Below are 20,221 nucleotides of genomic sequence, written 5' to 3'. Positions count from 1 at the left end.
CATCTAACCTATTTCTACTATGAATTTACAGTCCAGACATTGTCCATTTCAGTTTCAGAGCAACATAATAAAGGAAAATTATTCCATTTACTCTCCCATTTAATAATCGATGGTAGATGTGCATAGGAGATAAGACTGCAGAAGATTTTAAAGAAAATTCACACAGAGGCTTTAGGTACAGCCTTTTGAAGAAGGGCACTGCTATATAGTAAAGGCCTGAATGAGGGACACAGCAAACATGAACTCATGGAATTTCACTGCCAGTGGCACAACTGACACAGATTTTGATTTCCAGCCCTCTGATGAGTGTTGGTGCCTGGGCATGCCTGAGAGAACATGCACACAGTCCCTGTGGAAATTGCTAGCCATAAATCTGTTTAAGCCCTGGAAAAAGTGTTTGGACTGCATGAGGATCTGCAGAGGGAATGAGAGAGGAGCAAGGGGGAGAAAAATTAAAAGTAGCAGGGAAAATGCATTTTATCTTAGTGCTTCTGTAGAAGAACCAATGTCACTTCCACAAACATTTAAGCAGAGTATTCTTGCTGCTTTAAGAAGGGCATCAGAAAGGGGAAGAAAGACTTTGGTTCATACTGTGCTTATTGCAAGTTTGATATATCTTGTTCAGAGAAAAACTGAGTTAACAGGGTCTTTAAAGAAGTTCAGGGGAGTGTTTGAGGTCATTTTATCCTTGTAGTCCATGACCCTACAGGACAAATAGAGTTTAGTGGGCTTTCCTGAGGGTCCATCATATGTAACATTAACAAGTGTTTTCTGTTACACCAACAGCTTCAATGTAATATCTGATACAGAAAAGTTTCCCCTCTAAAGGAGATTACCAAAAGGATTCACAGGGACTCCCTTTTTCAATCAGCACCACCATTTTTCCCTGAGATTCTTTTTATATCTCTTTCATTTACATCAGTGTAACAAAAATTAGTTGGCAAGGTGAAACTGTAGATCAGTGTTGAAAATTTCTCCTAAGCAAAGTCTGGCTAGTATTGACTTCAGTGTACAGTAGCAGCATGTTTATGCTGAGTGGTGGTATGAACTCCCCATCTGCAGATGTCAGCTTCTGAACTATCACGCTGGTCAGGACTGAACATATGGTGGAGCAGTGTTTTTCAAAACTTGGTTCTGCTGGCAAGGATTGGCCTCTTCATGCTGTAGACTTTGTTTATGGTTGAGGAAGGGAGGAAGAGGAAAAGGAAAAAAAAGGCGGTGTAAATAATCTGACTATCTGCAACAGTGCTTCCTCACAGAAACACAAGATTTTTGCATCTGGCACTTGTTCTTGCCTAGGTTACCCAGGAGTGAAAAGTGTTGCAGAAGTGAAAAAAGTGATAGAATTGGGGAAATGTTACTTAATTAAAGAAAAACTCAACAAATAAGTTGTTGAAGAGCCCCCCCCCATAAGCCTGCTGAGGTAATTTCATAAAACCTGATCTGTGAAAAAAAAAAAAGGAATATTGATTATTTACCAATTAATTTAATTTAATGATGCTTTTGAGGGTACAAGGCTTCCCTCAGGTCTGAGGGAGGATGAAAAAACTTCTGTTTTTTTCCTGTCTTTTTTTGGAAGGATAACTTTTATATCCCTCCATGAAGAATCTTCCTGAAGAACAGGTTAGATACTTGGCTCACGGCATTGCTGGCTGCACCAAAAACTTATTGCCAATATCTGACATGATATTTACTACTTTTGTTTCAAACCTGGTAGAGAGATTGTGTATCCAATGTTTTGCCTGATTTTTCTTGGTACTGTGCTGCTACATCTGAGAACAGACCCTAACCCCTACAGTTCCTACTTTGCTGATGTTTGTACATCATCAGGGCTGGCACAGTGCTGCTGCTGAGACCCCATGCAGGTTGAAGTCAGTGACCCTGCATTCTGCTTGTGCTGATATGACCCTGAGTCCCCAGTGGCCTCTGTCCCTGGCCAGGTAACATTACCAGTGCAATTACAGGGAGCCTCTTCATAATCTGCTCATTTGTCCTTGCAGAAATCTAGAGGGATCTCCATTAGCGGCTGTTAATTTTTGCTCTAGGAATGTTTAGTCTGGGAAATACCTCTTTGCTCCCTGCAACAAGCAGCTTTTTTCCAGTGTGGGAAGTACGTTGGTAATGTCAGAGAACCAGGCCACGTGCGGAACATGGGTGCCCTGGAGACTCCTGTCCCCTTTGCCACTGGAGCTGGGGACAGTTGTCATTATTCTGCACTTGGCCTTGCAAGTGAGGCTGCTGAGCCAGTGCTTAGGCTGTATCTGCACCAAAGATGTGCATGGGTCGTGCAAAGCCACTGATGCTTTCTGTACCTTAAGCTGCCTGTACAGCACCAGTGCAGCTTGAAATCTGATCCCCAGTGTCTTTACTGATGATGTTAATGAGGTTACCAATTAATGGCACCTGATGGGCTGTTGTAGCAGTGGTTTTGGTGATGGAGACAGCTGTCCTCTGGGAGCTGTGCTGAGACCATGAACTCATTTTGTATGAGCAAGGGAACAGCTGTTGCAGAAACATCGATGGGAAAGATAAGGTCACAGTTTCATCTCCCTGCCAACCCAAGGCTGTTTCTTGCCACAGGCAGCAGGTAAAAGGGGGAAGCAACTTTAGGAACAAAAGCCCTTGTTAGAGTTGCAGCCAGAGACCTAGACACAAAACGACTATACCCCATCAGCAGTCCTCTGATTCATCCTCTTTCCCTGACTTTTTGAAATATTTTACCAATTAAGTAGGATTTTGAAGCATTTTTTAAAATTCAGACCTTTTGTCACTGTGCAGGGTTAATCTGTGGTGTGGTATGCTTTTGGCACTTCATTGCAGTATGTAACACTTGGCACTTGCATTTCACATTATGTATTAAAAAAGCTCCCTCTTCCAACACCCTTACATCAGAGGCTTATTAGTATTTGGAATATAATTTTAAAAAATATATATGTTTAATATACATAATTTCACAGGCAGCACTTTGGGGTAATGAGTTCTTATTATTTAAGCTTGACTTTAGTGTTAGGTTACTTTTGGTGTACAGTAGTTGCATTTCATCAGTCTGAAAAAAGGTGGCATTATAGATCTACATTGCATTCTCCTAGTGCTTGAATACCTGTAAAGTATAGCACACTTTAAATTATAATTGAGAGATTGTTCATTTTTGGATCATGACAGGAATGTTAAAAGTTAACTTTTAATTAGTAGCTTGCCCGTTTCTTTTTGCTGACCTGATGACAATACCTGATCTTATAATTTAGGAAAAAAGTCCTGAACATACTAAGCAGGCCCACACTAGGATTCACACCCATTCCTTTTAAAATCCCCTAGAGTAAAAAAAATTTGAGGAGAATTAGTTGGTTTATCCTTGTATTTCTTGTTCAGGAAAAACAAATCTTTTCATGCTCAGCAGAACTATCTATCTTGAGACTAAAATAAAACTAAGTTTTGTATATATTATAATTGCTACTAATTTTTTGAAAGAAAGTTTCATGGAAATCACTGTACAGTGTGCTGAGCTGTTGGAATGGGGAGCCGAAGTCCCTTTGCTTTAAAACACTCACCAGGAGTAGCTGACCCTTCCAGATTAGCTGTGAGATTGAAAAGGCAGTTCCCCTGCCAAGCATTTAGCTTGGCATTGCAGTCTTCTCTGGAAAAGTCCTGGAGCAACTGTTTACAGCTTGGCAGATATAATTATCCGATAAAATGTATGAAGAGTAGAAAGACATGAAAAAGACAATGTCATTTCAGTATTCATACACTTAGTGGACACTTGTGCTTCAGTGAGTTGTTATCCTTCAATTTTTTTACTTAGTCTGATGGCTGTTTACATTTTTTTCAGCAGCTGAAGAAATCTGTACAGAGAAAGATTACGTCCAGCCTCAGAATATCTTTGAAACTTTGTTAGTGTCTTAAGAGAAATCTTATAGTTATCTTAATACTTACCTCTATGGTCAGTTTTACTTTCAGTAAAATAATAAAATGTTACTTTAATTGGATGAATTTTCACACACTTTCATCTTGTTTTGTGGTAGAACTGAAATGTTGACAGCTTTTTAAGCTTAAAATGTGTAATTTCTTAGAATTCTATATTACAGTAAATTCTGGTAGAAGGTCCTTATACCTAGATGAATCCTTTAATGAGTCCTGAAGAAGGAATACACACATTAAAACTTTGGTCATGAATGTGAACTAAACAAAAAGCTTCAATTAGATTTGGCTCTCTGTTCAGTTATCCTTGATGTCCAAGCTAGGTTTATTAGCTCCCAGCTGCTTACCAAGCAGCAACTTTGAAGAGGTCAAGTGAAGTGTGCTGGATGTTTCCAGACCTGTCATATATATTTTCAAAAAAAATCAACTTCAATGTCAAAACTTAATTCTTTCTAATAGAATACTAACCCATTAGAAAAGAGACAGTATCCTTCAGGGAAGAGGAAATTATACAATCTGGTTATCAAAAAAAAAAAAAAAAAAACCAACCAAAACCAAACCAGTTATTGCTTCTCTTTTAAAATATAAGCTTAAAAAAAAAAAGCAAAACAAAACAAAAAACCCAAAAAACAAACAAACAAAAAAACTCCCCAAAACAAAACCCTGCTTTGAAACTTCCTAAGATCAGAAACTATTTTTGAGATCAGAAGTAAGATCAGAAATTATTTTTTCAAAATGAGGAATTTGCAAGTAAATTATAGTTAACTTCATGTTAATAAAAATATGTAATTCAAGAACTTGCTTTCTTTTAAAATGTGCAGATTTTATTTTGTTATTATTATCATTATTATAAATTGATCATAATTTTTCAGCTTTGAAATGCAACCTGCCATTCCCCTGCAGGTGTTATATGTGCTCTTCCTGTCTCTCTCTCTCTCTGTCCAGTTCTAGCTTTGGTTCAATTGGAATTGTCACATACATTTCACTCAGTATGATGCATGTAGTGCCTGGGTTACTTTTTCATGTACTAAATACACCAACTCAACAAACTCTTGTAGACAGAATAGAGAATTAATTTTCTTCCTCTGTCAAAAAATAAAAGAAAAAAGGCAGGCTGATATCAGATTGCATGTAATGATGGAAACATCATCTGTTGTTTTTACAGGCCAAGTAGACAGGAATTTGCTAGAGGGGGAGGCCTGTAGAAGGGCTAATGTGGCAAGTAAGAGCTGTTTCAGAATAAGTGTTTGTTCAGCTTCTTTCTGATCTCCTGAGTCACACCAGGGCCATGTGTGTCCCTGAGCTAGATAGATATATATCTTTCTCATCAGTTTGGGTAATGTTCATCACAATATGTGTGCGTGAAAAATCCTATCTTGTTGCCTTATTAAGGAAGGTATGTCAGCATTTATATTGGCATTTTAGTTTAGAAAATGAGTATGTCTTTGGAATAAAGCTCCTGACCATGCTTGCTGGGCTTTGTTTCACAGTGTAATATTTGTTCAGTATATAAACAGATTCCTTTCAGTGACAGAAAACTGACATTTGATAGACATGCACCTACTGGGTTGTGACCAGAATTGTGCCCATTGCAGAGGTCCAGGCTAGAGATATCCTGGAAAGTTTACGGTATCAAGCTCCTTGGTATCATACGCTTTGCCCTGCAGATGTGCTGCTCCTGCAGTGACCTGCTTGCTGATGGAGATCCAGCTCGTGGTGTTTGGTTAGCCTGCAGCTAACCAAACTTCACAAACAGTCAAGTGTGACCCAGCTTCTGACCTCCTTTTGTTCAGAAGGATTGTGTAAATGTTTGAACATCAAAGGAAAAAAATAATCAGGTGCTGAGGGAAAAAGGTATTTAGACCTCAGTTAAGAAGCAGCTCTTAACTATGAAGAGTGAACTGGGCTCTGCGTGTCCTATGTTTCTCACTGGGTTTCCTTCCATTCCTTCAAGACTCTGAATGCAGGCATCTTTTTGAAATTATCTCTTGTTTCCCATGTCCATGCTTGTTGTTGGTAGAAGACTCAAGAGTCAGTACATGCACTCCATGTTTTAGTTGAAATATTTTCTGCACTTTCACTGATGATAGAGCTACCTTTTACAGAGTGGGTCAGGTTGGGAGGGACCACTGTGGCCATGTAGTCCAAACTCCATGCTCAAGCAGGGTCATCCTAAAGCACATGGCACTAGGTCACATCCAGACAGTTCTTGAGTATGTCCAGTGAGGGAGACTCCAAACCCTCTCTGGGCAGTCTGTTCCATTACATGGTCCCTGCACAGTAGTTCTTCCTCATATTCAGGTGGAACTTCCTGTGCATCAGTTTCTGCCTCTTGCCATCCATATAGACTTCTGAAGAAAGATGAGAAAGAAAAGTTTTTGCCCTTTAGTATGGAAAGAGCATTACATATTTATTGCAGAGACCACTGGCCAGTTTATAATCCTATTCATGCCAAAGGAACCTCTGAACATACCCGTGACAATATTTTGTGTATCATGAAATAATCTCTGGGCCTATTTTACCATGCTGCAAGGAAAGACAGGTGACAGACCTTCCTTTTACAATTTGGCAAGTTGAGTTTCACAACCCTTTCCCTCTTCTTGATAGAGCTTAATTTAATGGAGCTAGTGATCCACACCAGATGATGGCCTCACCTGAAACGGCTCAGTAGGATAGCCCTTTTGGGTGGACGTTTTAGACTTATATGGTACCCACTATTCACCCCTCACTGCTTATGGACAGAGATTTGGCTTTGGTGCTTTCCCATCATCTAGAACAGTTCAAGAGATAAAGGAGAAATGGACTTCTGCTCAGTATTGATTTTGTGTGTTGGTTGTTTTGAACTCACCTATCAAGCCAGTCCAGTAAGAGGACTTTTTGTCACCTTCAGCTTTCATAATGCAACAAATCTTTGTGTCTGTTATTTAGTTTTAGTCTCTCATCTCAAAGGGTAAATTAATTTGCCATTTTACTTCACTTTATTCTCTTTGTTTTCATGATCTATGTCTACAATTAATTTGACTCATTGCTGCCATGTCCTAGCTTATTTGTTTAGTTCTTGTAGTGTATGTTTTTTTTCTAAAGGTAGAACTTGTTAGCTGGAAATGGTTCTGGTGGATCTGTTTTAATATAACTCTGATTTTTCCTGTCTCCATCTGCTGGTAAAAAATGAGATTTGCTGTTCAAAAATGATATAATGAGGAGCAGAAACTGTAAATTTCAAATAATAAATAACCCTTTTGCTATTATAGACATTTTCCATTTGGAACTGGATAGAAATGATCAGTTTATTTATTTTAGCTACCAAATACTAATAACTTTTGCTCTTTGTGGATTTTCAGTGTGCTGACAGGAATGAGTCAGATATTCAAATGGATGTACTCATAACCTGGGAGTTCAAATACATGGGCTGATTAAAGTAATTTGTTCATTTCTATGGGAATAAGAGGCATTATAAAACACTAGGTATAAAATACCTATTTTTAAATATCAATATATTTTACAGTTATTTTACTGAACAAGCAGAAAAAGAAAATAATGTAAAATGGGATTTTCAATTTGTTAATTTGTTTTGAATTATTTCTGCAGACAGATATATAGGGTTCATGTTATACATCAACTACCATTGCTTCCTCCTAACACTTTCCTTACGAAATTTTTGTATTTTGAACCCTGAAGGAGTAAAACATCTACATACAATCATGTCAGGAGCTCATTATGCATGAACTATGAGCAAAACTTTTGCTTATTCAGCGTATGGTATTTCAGTCAGCAAAAGACTTTTTTTCTAATCCAGAGGAAATTCAAAATGTGGTACGAGTCAGCAGAGGTGTAGGGACATAAATGAGCTTTAAGTCTGTTGCTGTCTGAATTGATCATATGAGAAAAATGTTACACATCATATTTCTGCATTCAAAGCAGTCTTAGATTTATATGTGATTTATATTATGCAATGAAATATTTAGGTGCATTGTTATTTGCATCTACTCCTAATGTTTTGTAGGTGCTTCTGGCTTTGATGCTTTTACAACAGAGGTTTTTATAGACCTGAACATTTTCTGTAAAACTACCAACCAAGACTTGCCTTTTATTTTCTATTTCCATCTATCATGTCTTTATAGGAATATTTTTCAAACACTGTCAGGATGCTGATAGTTATATTCATTCACAAAGCAAGAGAGTGTTTTATGACACCTATTTCCTCTTAGAAATTTCAACAGGAGATGGGGCAGCAAGGAATTACAAGCACTTTTGTTTCAGTGGCATTAATTTTAAAGGCTTGTATTAAATTATTTTCTCCTCTGCAAAGTAACTATAAAAATGACAACCTTTCACTTAATAGATATTTTTGCTACCTTAAGAGTTTTATCTATTTGCTTTACTGGCAAACTTTCTTTCTTTCTTTACTCTGACAAGCCCTATAGATTCAACCTCAACAAAAGAGACTGCCCATCTCCCTAACCATCCTGCTTCATAGGGATCCTTAGCACTTTCTGGGAGGTGCACAACTCTCTGTGAAATTCACTTCTGTTCAGAAATTTATTCTTTGTCTAGATATCTTAAAAAAAAAAAAAAAACCCAAAAAAACCCCCCAAAAAAACAAACCTCAAGGAAACAACTTTAATCTCAGAGTACAAAAAACACCCCCCCCCCCCAAAAAAAAAACCAAAAAAAAAACAAACCTCAAGGAAGCAACTTTAATCTCAGAGTACCAATGGATTTTGTAGTGCTGAAAATGAAAGGAAACATTTCATAATTTGTATGCTAAGAACACAGGAAAATCTCTGGATATACATAAAACAAAGAGTAAACGGGAAAAACTGTAATGCAAAAGGTGAAATGAAGTAAAATCTCTCTGATAGAGGTTGAAACCATTCCATCAGCTATAAGGATGAGTGTGTGTCTCATTGCTGGCCAGAGGCATCTGAGAAGACTAGTTTAGGACAGGGCACCGCACACCTCAGTGATGATTGAAAGGAGAGGGATGAAATGGCCTGAAAGATTTGAGAGTCTAAGTTCAAAGCTTGAGGCAAAGCATTCAGTGAGGCTTCCATTCCAAAGTAATTTTTGAAGGTGAGGCTTGGACCCTTTCCGTGCTGAATGAAAGTCCTAAAAATACCTCAGTGATTTATAAATATCCTCCTTGCTATTCCAGAGCTGTTACTGCCCAACTTAATTTGAAAGTATTTAAGCTTCCTAGAATTAGCAAGAAAAAACTCAATTAATATCTAGTCTACCCAAGACAGGATTTACTCATAGTATCCCTGACAGATTTTTTGCCTAACCTGGTCTCAAAATCCTCCTATGACATACATCCCACAGCCTCCCCAGGCAAACTGTTACTGAGCTTGACTATCCACATCAATAGTAAGTTTTTCCAAATGTCTGATGTAAATCTCCCATTCTGTGGTTTAAGCCTATTACTTGTCCTGTCCCTTGTGGACATTTCATAGCCTTTCAGTCATGGGAATAGCATTACGATGCATTCTCTCATTCAGGTTTTTTTTAGCCTTAGTTGAAGATAAAAACCTGTCCCCTTAGGCACTGTGAAAAATTTTACCCAAAGTCAGCTTATAAGGCAGAGCTGCTTTGTTAATGCCTTTATAAAATAGCAATTTCATGATAAATGTGTAGTATAATGGCATATGGCAGGAAAGCCTGATACAACTGCGTCCACTTCAGAGACTCCATGGTTTAAATGCAGATTTGAGGTTTTATCATTTGCCCAGCTTTTTACCTATTGGGATGTCAGTATGGAATATCAAAAGTGTCAGTAAGTAGCTACCTTATTGAAACTACTCATCTGGTGTATTGCTTCTGCAGCTGAGGCTTAGGTCTCTGCCCAGCGTTGCGTGTTGTGGGATGAGCTGAACAGTTCACTCACAGCACCTTGGCACTTTCTACAGCACAGCAGGGGTTCTGAATCAAGGTCTACCTCATTGTCTTAGCACCAAGCAGGATGAAGCCAACTCAGTCATGTCCAGGCTCCACTGGATAAAGTTACAGATGTAGATTTTGAATTATATGCACCCTCTGAAGCAGTTTCTACTCTGTTTAAACCATTTCTTTCCTACCCTTTTTGATTGAAAAGGTTTGGAAAGTTTGTATTCATTTTCTAGCACTTCAGTTAGGAGTCATGACAATTTGTGCACTTTGTATTTTTAGAAGTACTATCAATGCTTATTGATTTAGTCAGCTATATGGAGAAATACCCCTCCAAGAGCACCCCCAGCTCATACCTGCCAACCTTTGGGTGTCCGTGTCTGGGGAGGAAGGTAGCAGGACCATTAAAGAGAGCACTGCACACTGTGGCCATCAAAAGCAGCAAAATGAGTTTCATTTCCGAGTTTCTTCTTTAAAAGTATTCATAATGTTTGCATGTGTCAGCTCTGCTGAGGTGGCATCTCAGGTTTTAAATTAATATTGTTGTAATGCATTTCTTTTTAATTAAAAAAGAGAGCTCCCTCATAGGAAATTTCATAAAATAAAGCTAATTAGTAATAAACAGATTAAATCTTTGTCAGTTAATCAACACTATAAATGTCTAAGTATTTGGAGAGCAGTGTGAGATAACACTGTCGTCATAGTAAGAGTGTTTGAAATCATCAGGGATCCCACTGTGTGCTGTTTGGGTGGTGAGAAAATAATGATTGAAGATGGGCCCCCCTACAGTGCTCACATGTGAATTCCCCTAAAGATTAAAGCTGCAAAGATCTGAATTTGATGTTAGCCCTATCTCTAAAGCAATTTTTTTAAAGAGTAGGAAATGGTGGTGGATAGTAAATTCTTAATGATGCTTAAACCAAAACCTGTCACAATGCCACTAAGTTTTTGAGCTGGTGGTCAGTGACTGTGGGCTGGGAGCTTCGCAGCTTTCTCAGAGCAACTGTTCCCAGAAGATCTGAGGCTTTAACCTGTGGTGGAGATTGCCCTGCAAATTTCTCATGTTCTTCCACCCTCAAGCTTCAACACAGTCATTTCCATCAGAACTGTGGCAGTTCTCTCATTGTACATGCACCAGGGTTCTGCCCAGGTCCATCTGTCTCCTGGGGATCAAGAATACAATGGAAAAGACCATGTAGCTTTGGGCAGGGACCTGCCTGAAGAAAGCTGGGCATACTAGAGCAGGACAGCCTGTCTGGCTAATAGTGTATCAACACCTCCCACTGTCACTTGGAGTAATGCACATTTAGAAGGTTGTGCTCTAAAGGCATTGACATTTTATCCATTGCTACTAGGAATGTGTCAGAGCTCCTCTATGTCACCCTGGCGGGGGGTTCTTTGGAGCTGTTGGGATTATTTGGGTTCTTCCTTTGAAATATATGAAAAATTGAGGTGGGCTGGAATAAAAGTAGGGGGAGTGAGAAAAATTAATCACGTTTGTCCACATACAGCAAACTTAGTGGAGTGGGTTAGCAAGAAGTTTTGATCCAGAGAACAGCAAGTGGGAGTCATACAGAATTATTATCTTTTAATTTCTCATCTTTGTCTTTATTTGGTCACTGCAGCCATAATTGCATGTGTTTGGTCATAGAAGTGCCCATGTAAATCAGTTTTGTTGTGGCATGAATTAAATGAGCAGTAATGGTATTATAAAATAGATTCCATTTGGAACATTGTTATTGCTGAAAATACACAGTGAATGTTACACTGCTGCCTCCAAAGATCTAAATTCAAATACAGTGTTGGAGTACAAGTAAATTGGCCATTCTTATTTTATTTTTCTTATACTGGTGTTGTATTATGAACTGCAGCCTGCTTGATAGATGTCAGTTGTGGAAAAACAGGAGTCTCAGTTCCTGGTCCTTCATTAGAACTGAGTCCTTAGGCAGCTGTAAAACAAGCAAAACCTCATGTGGATGGTTCTGTTAAAAAGGCAGGAGCTGAATTGCACTGGTTAATTTCAGAGACATTGGGGACTGTTTCTTTTCAGAATACTTTAGCTACTGTGACACTATCACTTGAAAATCAGATGCTAGGTGTTCTCACTTTTCCACTTCTTCCAACTGGACATCTGTGTGCAAAAGTAGAAAATATTTAAAACAACCCTTTCTTTTCCTCATATTGTAGTATGTCTTCATATAGTATGTCTTTGCAATTTTTGGAAGGGCAAGTTGTTTATAAAAACTTCCTTCATATTCATAATTACAATCAGCTCTTTGAATTAAAACCTTTTATTAAACATCTTTATGAAATGCTTGGCACAGATTTACTGGGGAGTGAGAGAATAGCAGAGCTGTTGCATCCTTGCTAACAAACACATAATGCATTTTTGTGCCGTGTGCTGGGGACAGCTTCTGCCTTTGAATCATGTTTCTGCATTTGGAGAAAGAAGCATAGATAGTTTTTGGTTTGTTTTTTTTAAATACTGGAATGGAAGATCACTTCCTATCAAGAGGCCAAATGCCCTGGTTTGGCAGAATGGGCTGCTTGCAAGGGTCTGTGTGATCCTTCTGATCACACAGCTTTCCTACAATACTGTGTCTGTTATTTGCATGATGGGTGATCTTCCGATATTAATGGGTCTTTAATTCCCTTCTAAAAAAGGACAATGTGTCTCATGATTATCATAATTTATCTATTTGTCTTGTCTCCCTTACTTTTTCTGTTCTCTGTTTTTTTTTCCCTTTTCAGGATGGAGTAGGTGTAGATGAGAAGCTGTCTTTACGGCGGGTGGCCGTCGTAGAAGATTTCTTTGACATTATCTATTCCATGCATGTTGAAACTGGGCCCAATGGAGAACAAATCAGAAAACATGCTGGACAAAAGAGAACGTATAAAGCAGTAAGTAAAAAAACCAGCTTAAAGTGAACATGAGTCTCTAAAAATGTGAGTTACTTGGGTTTAGTCACATGGCATGAGATTTGTGGGGGTTTTTTGCCAACTTGATTAGTACTGACACCCTCACTCTCAAAGTGATTTCAGAGATCTTTCATCAGTGCATGAAAACATATTGCTTAGAAATCACATTTGCTGTGTAATAAGTGCCACATCCACTGACTTCACTAGACATTCTCTCATTGGTACAAGAAGAGAATTTGCTATTTCTATAATGGTTTCACAATTTTTTTAATAGCTCTGTATTAATTAATTGCTATTAAATGGATGAAGTGTTAAAGAAGACTTAGAAGGTATTGTCACAACTTGGCTAAATGGATTGCTGTGTTTCAGCATATAAATGAAGGTGCCTTATAGGTTATTGACAGAGACTAAGTGATACCTAATGGTTTAATGGTATGAAAACTTGTAAATGTCCTAAATTCAAAGGGCTGGAAAACTACTAGGTATAATAATGCAAGTGTTGAGGGAGCACCTCCCATTCCTGCATAAACTGGCTGAGTAGAGAGAAAATACTATTTTAAAATTTTTAATTGCATCATACTCCTAAAATAGCTATAAATGGCTTTTGTGTTTAGTGACACAGATATGACACTTTGCAATCCAGTGGAGAACCAATGAAACATTTGCTACACTTTCCTAAGGTGCTTAAAATGCATGGTCTTGCCTGGATTTGGATGACTAGCTTTCCATATGCAGGGCTGTGATAGTGCCAGGCACACTCAGAGGTGATCCTGACTCACCTGCCGAGCTGTTTCCAGTTGCTGAAGCACCAGGGGCTCTCCAGGGTGGCAGGGCAGGGGTGCCCAGCCAGGGCCCATCACACACCCCTAGCCAGACTGCAGGGCATCCAAGGCACCTCTCCCCCTCGTCCCAGTGGGATGAGGCTGGCAGGGAGCTGTGGACAGGGCCCTGAGGTGACCTATCACCCTGAACACAGTTCTTCATCTTAGAAACAGCCTGCAGTTATGTGAGCTGTTTTTCATCAGAGGTCACCAGAATATAGGGAAGCTCCAGGTTTCTGATTCAATTTTGGCTGTAAGAAACAGCTGTTTTTCCATTACTGTTTCTTTCACCCTTATAGCAATCTTTTCTCTATATCTGTGAATCCCTTCACAGATATTTTATTTATAGGCTATTTCAGATGGTTTGTTGAGGAATAAGCTCTTGGCAAAATTTCTTATAATTTGTTCCCAGAGGTATTGACCTTAAGATAGACATATGAAGACATCTTTCATCTGGGTGTGCTTTTGTAGGGCTTGGAGTGTTATTTCAGGGTGATCTAACACAAACTCTCTAAATTAATTTTCACCTGGCACCTCAGCCATTTTGATACTTCGTCTTCTCTTTCAGAAAGCATTAGAAAAGTGATATTTTCCATTGACCTTTCTCTTTCTATTTTGTTTTACCTCAGTAGGCTGTTCAAAGGTATAGGTCACAAATGTCTTAGAATAATATACAGCTATAAGGAATGCTGCCAACTATAAATACAATACTTCAAGTCATCATCCCACAAATGTGTGCCAAGTATAATATTTACTACTGTAAGAATCCCATGATTGCAGGTCAGATAAGAAATTTGTTTATTGTGAATAACATGAAAGACTAGTGTATCTTTGGTGAGAAGAACTATTCGGGTATATTCAGTAGCCTACACAATAGTTTCATCTGTTGTCAACTTTTATTGCAATTGAGACATGAGCCTGTTGCATCATTAAGGGTGCCAAAATGTAAGTTTTTGTCAGTCTCCAATATTTGTGCATTCATTTAATTGTATATTAATTTATCAAGGGCATTGAATTGTCTTTCCCAGTGACAAGATTCACATGTGTAATTTTGAAAGGCTTCCATAGATTAAAAAAATGGAAAAAAGACTCCAGAGGAAACAAATTTCAATTCTTGCTCTCTATTCTGACATAAGAATTAGATTAAGTAAACAGGCATCAAGCTCTACCAGACTGTCTGGAGAAAAGCATGCTCCTTTACTGGATCTGTCCATGACAATGCCTTTAGTAAAATTAAGAGCTGTAGTGTCAGCCTGTTCCAGGAAGCCACGCAGTATCTACCTCCTCTGTGGCACTGTAAGGAGGAAAAAGGTAATATCTCAGGTAACTGTCTCCCAAAACATTTTACTTTAAAAGCTTTATAAATCAAACTGAAGTACTTTGGTGGGGTTTAATTTCATTAAGTGAATCTGGAGCAAGATTAATTGAGTCTTGTTTCTTTATTCACATGTCAGAAGTGAATCATCCCTGAGATCTCTGCATGTATTTATCATGCATAAGTATTCACCAAATGGTTTGAGCGAAGTACTTTTATAGGAGATGTGGTTCACAAACTCTATGCTACAATTGCTATTTGTAATTCACCCCTGGTGTGATCTAGTCACATTGCTTCTGTTCTCTCACTAGATAACCAAACCCTTTTAACAGAGAAATTATGGGAAGAAAACACCAGAAGTTTTGTACAAAATTCCTGAACTTCTGAAGTTCATAAATACTGTCATGGATTTTCAGCACCTAAGTATTTCTGAAAAATTAATGGCACAGCCCTTGAGAATTGCAACATATTGATTTTAAGTAATTAATTTGCTTATATGTGAGTGAGTGAGTTTACTATTTTCAATAGTAAACCTGCTCCACTCAAAGTTTTGAATATGCTGAAGAATGATTGGAAGGGTAATGAAATTGTCAAAGGTGACTTAATTAACTATTGTCTGCATTTACATGGAGTAACAAATTTGGTATAGCTGAAGTCTTTTTAATTTTTGGTAGAGTCACCCTGGGTGCTGGTGTGCTAAAATACATCAGAATGTCTCTCTAAGAATGTGTTCAGAACACTTGACAAACTCATTTAGGGAATCTGCACTGCCTTGTTTATGTTAACTGCATGATGAAAATGCATGATATTTTTACAAATTATTTGTGTGGAACTTCCTACACTGGCACTGTGCAGGAAGATAAATAGGATGTGGTACTTGAGACCTCTTAAAGAGTAGAGTATTGGAAAGGACCTTTCCATTTCAATTGGGGCAGCAATGTATCAAGTCAAACTTTAGGATTCTTGGCACAAACCCCCTAGATAAATTAGGAAAGCATCTCTCCTTCAACATTTAAGTTTAGAATAAGGTCCCGTTCTCTTCTCCTCTGCACGCTAAAAGACCAGAAGGGAATTGTATAAACTCTGTGTGTATGACGTGGGAGAGTAACCATGAAAATATGCAAAACAGGAGGAGTGTCCTATTTAACTGGCAGGTTTTGTGTTCATTTTGGGTACCTGACTTGTATGCAAGGTATGATTGATGTGCTGTGTTCCTTGCCAGCATAACTTTAGGTAGATCTATACCAGCAAATAATCCAGATGTGGCTTATACATGTAAAATGAAACTCAGAACTTTAAATCATATCCACAGTATGCCAGACTGAAGGAATAATTAATGTGGTGCTTTTAAACTCAGCTACTTTCCCAGTTCCCAGGGAAGTTTACAAACAGAGAAAACATTGAGGGTCTTGATCTGGGAGATAATTCCGTCACAAAGGCAGGATATGTGACACAAGGCCTGGCCAAGCGGGTTGCTCAGCAGGGGCATGGGTGACTAGGAAGATGCGGAAGGTGAAAAGAGCATGTTCCTCAGGGCAAGGGAAAGCAGTGGTACCCAAAGAGGTCATTGCTTTTCCTGGATACCCCTGGGTCCTCTGCTGGGCCTCACAGGAGGTGGAGTGAAATGCTGATGCATGCAATGTTGTCAGGAGAAAGCACCAGGATCTCGCAGGGGTATCTCTGCTAGCAGGTGCTGCCACAGCTCAGTGTCTAAGAGGAACTGCTTTGCTTTGGGGTAATGCTTTTCACTCTGTGTTCTCAGGGAGTTATTTTTGTATAGACATCCCACTCTGAAAGGAGAACTGTGGCATCAAACTGGGGATGGGGACACATGGGAGAGAAGTGTTCAGGAAAAGAATCCATCTGGTGTATTTGGGAAAGGCATGCAACAAGTGCATAGCAGGCTTTCTGTGCCTTTGTAGAACTACATTTCTTGATTAAACTATTCAACTGTGTCTACAACTTAAATGCAAGTGCTGAGGGGTATATCAGAGGTGGGAGTAACTGGGAAAAGTTGTGGCTACAGTAGCAGCATAATGCAACAGGTTCAAGCTGTCAGGACAACTCTGTGATTCAGTGCAAACTAGGAAAAAAAATAGCCTTATTACACATTTCAAGAAGTGCAAATGGTCTGTGATGAGGCTGGCAACTTAAAACATCTGTGTTACATCTCATGCCCAGATATTGGTACTGTCAGGCCAGATGAAGTGATTAGGCCCTACATTTCAGAATAGATTTGATTTTCCTTACTTCATTTTGATATCCTTAAAAAAGGTATTAGATTTTCGTTAATTTAAACAATTGAGAATGTGCCTCACCTTTCTATGTTATATCTGGACACATTTTCCCACAACTAAGTACATCATCTAGCTGAGAGCTGTGTATAAGTCTCATAGCTACCTTAAGCACCTTTAATTCTATGTACATATTCTACTTGAATTTTTTTAACTATGTAGGGTGACCTAAAATCTGTCTGTTGAGCATGTGAGTCTCTGTGCAAAATCTTGAAACGTTACAGCAGTGAACTTGAATTGTGAGTGAGGGTTGTCATGTCTGAGCAGGTGAAATGGGTTGGTTAATAAGACTCCTAACCCATAAAAGAGCCACTGGGCTGATGAGATGGAAGAAGCAGGCTTGTAAAACATGGGGACGTACTAATGCATCAGGGGAAAGCAGCTTGAGACAAGACTCTCATCAGATAGGTAGTACATAAATGTATAACATCTGAGGCATTAACAGGACTCTTTAAAATGTGGGGTAATATCTGGGGTCTTATGACTCATCCAGCTGTTTCAATGATAAATGTTTCTTGATTTTGGATCAAGGTTTTGAGTAGGTTCCTGTCTCTCCTGTCAGCCTAAGAAAAGCCTTTCTGAGACTAAGAAACAGGGGGTTATTCTTTTTCCCTCCCAAAAGAAGAATGTGCTTGTGAGTCCCCTATAAGCATCACACTGAGTGTGTTTTCCTCAGGGAATAATTTTTTGACAGGTTGCAATGTGAGATAACATCACCTCCTTCCTGATCAGACAGGGATAAAGTAGGTTTGAGGCTTGGCTGGTTTCTGTACAGGACAGACCTTGTCCTTGGGGAAGTGGAAGAACTTGAGCTTTGTGCAGCGCCCTAGCATGCTGAAATTCTTGCATACACACTGTTCTTGTGTGCATGGCAAAACAGCCAAGCCCCGTGCACTTTTACTCTATGAGCTTGTTCCTGCTTCTTTGCAAAGGGTGAGTGTTCAGTGTCCTGGCAATTGTCCCACTAGCAGGTGCTTCCCATCGCTTCCCTCTCAGAAAGCAGTTTTTGCTACATGGGGAGAGAAGGGAAGGGAGCTGTGAAGTGCAAGTTTAGCACATGAGGGAACAGCATTTCCCACAGTGTAGCAGGGTAGCGAGCTCTTGCTAAAACTCCCAGCAGTGCTAGATCTGATTTCCTATGTCAGTCCTCTATTTTGACCTCTTGCTGAGGAAAGGAGAGGACTTCCCTTGGCTGGCTTGTCCTCCCGTCATCAAGAAACCAATTTCTGCCACCTGGTTTGATGGCTGTGGGCCCAGGACAACTTCACTCTATCCCTATCTTTTTCTCTCTTTCCTTCCTCTTGGAGTCTTCTTTTGATCATCTTTCCCCCCTTTACCCTCCTTAATTAAAAAAAAAAAATACAACCACACATGCAAAATTTCTATTCTGACACATTGTATCTTCCAGACTACACATACACCCTCCATGTTAATTCTTTAGAGGTTAATAGGTTCGCTTGCAAAATTTCACTCCCTCTCCTCACACTTGTCTTTCCTACTCTGCCATATGTGTCCTAAAATCTGCCTTTCAGTTTAGGACTTGTTAATTTTCCAAGCAAAAATTTAGCTCTGAAAGCTACATCATCACAACATCCTGCACTTAAATCATCTGAGTATGGGAGAGCAAAAAGGAAACTTAGCTTGTTTTCTCTGCTTGTAGTGATGCAGTAGGAATGAAATAGTCTTCTCACAGACAATTAGGACATTCATTGCTTAGCTCCGATGTAAATCAGATTACACGCTCAGGTAGTGGATTACTTGCCTGTGCTAGTTGTGCTCTTCATGTGATCCAGTAAACAAGCCTAGATAGGCCTTCACTGCTGCATGATGCTTTAGATGCAGTCATATATGTCAAAATATACCAAAAACTTTTTGTTAATGGTGAAGTAAGATAATAAAAGCTTTGACTCTGGAGCCTCTGACGTCAACTCATTTTCCTCTCAATTCAGAGTTAAAACCAAATATATGTAGGTGTGTATGGACTGTACTGTTAGGAAATGCTTGCTTCTTATCTTACAATTTCTGAGGCTAAAACAAACCCTGTGTAATTTTTGCCATTTTTGCTTAATGCTCTGGAAGTTCCATTTCTTCTTCATATACCTTTACAATGTAAAAAAGCATATAGCTATAATAGCTATACCTAGTACACAATACCTAAACACAAACCTGCTAGAATCTGCTGTTTTTCTGATTTCTCTAAGATACAGAATACATCCAGTTATGAGATAATGCATCTCTACAAGCAGCAGAAGATATACTTATGTACAATAAAAACACAAGTATGAGTAAGGAATCCCATAAAGATATTTCTAGAATTTATATATTTGGGAAAATTTTACTTATAATATTTTTTTTTAAATCAGTCCAAGTAATTTTATCAGTATGGTAAATCAGCACTCATTGATCTTTGATGGGAATGGGCATGTGCATTAGAAGTTTCTTATAAGTCATGCCAAAAATATGCCAGTCTGATTTGTCAGAGTATGAATGTAAATAAGGCAATATCCCCCACTTCTTTTTTCTGCTTTATTTTTTCTTAAAATGTAGAAGCATTTTTTTTTTTTTTTTTTTTTTTTTTTGGTATGGATTTGCAATAAACCAATATTCTTTTTTTATAACACATCCCTGAAAAAGATGGTCTGGCTATATATTTTATTAGCTAATAGCCTTGAGAAGAGGGCTAGGAGCTGGGCCACTGAAGGCAGTGAGAGGATATAGCATCAGCAAGGACTGAGTCATTGCTTCCTTCTTTTGGATAAAGGACAGAAACAATTTTTCCTGATGAAATCAGACCATTCAGCTATTTCTGTATAATTGCTTAGAAGGTGTCATAGGCCTCCACATTGTTCTCTGAAACACTCACATGCAACCCAGCTCCATGAATTACATCAGTCCAGTCTTGTGCACAACCTGGTAAACTCTACTGAGAGCTGAAATATAGGATTTTATGTTCAGTTTTGTGCTAATTTGGTTGAGCATTTGTCAGCTACAGCTGGTTCAGAGCTTGGCCAGGGCAAGCAAGTGGCTATCTGCATTTTATGAAGTAGACATGAAAGGCAAACAAGTGTCTGCAC

The 20,221-nt window shown here is 38.7% G+C and overlaps 1 protein-coding gene across 4 annotated transcripts in view; it reads left to right on the top strand.

Annotated features, from left to right (window-relative positions):
* NOL4 (nucleolar protein 4) overlaps window positions 1–20,221 on the top strand; it is a 188,621-nt gene that overhangs the window by 23,268 nt on the left and 145,132 nt on the right. For all 4 annotated transcript variants that reach the window (XM_041412820.1, XM_041412819.1, XM_041412818.1 and 1 more), the window contains exon 2: window positions 12,550–12,699. In XM_041412820.1, the coding sequence (XP_041268754.1) occupies window positions 12,550–12,699 (150 nt within the window). The remainder of the gene's footprint in view (window positions 1–12,549; window positions 12,700–20,221) is intronic.

The sequence above is a fragment of the Onychostruthus taczanowskii genome, unplaced genomic scaffold, assembly GCF_017590055.1.
Source record: "Onychostruthus taczanowskii isolate IOZ18803 unplaced genomic scaffold, ASM1759005v1 scaffold4, whole genome shotgun sequence".
NCBI lineage: Eukaryota > Metazoa > Chordata > Aves > Passeriformes > Passeridae > Onychostruthus > Onychostruthus taczanowskii.
The sequence above is the reverse complement of the archived record's forward strand: the minus strand, read 5'-3'. Positions and strand labels throughout refer to the sequence as shown.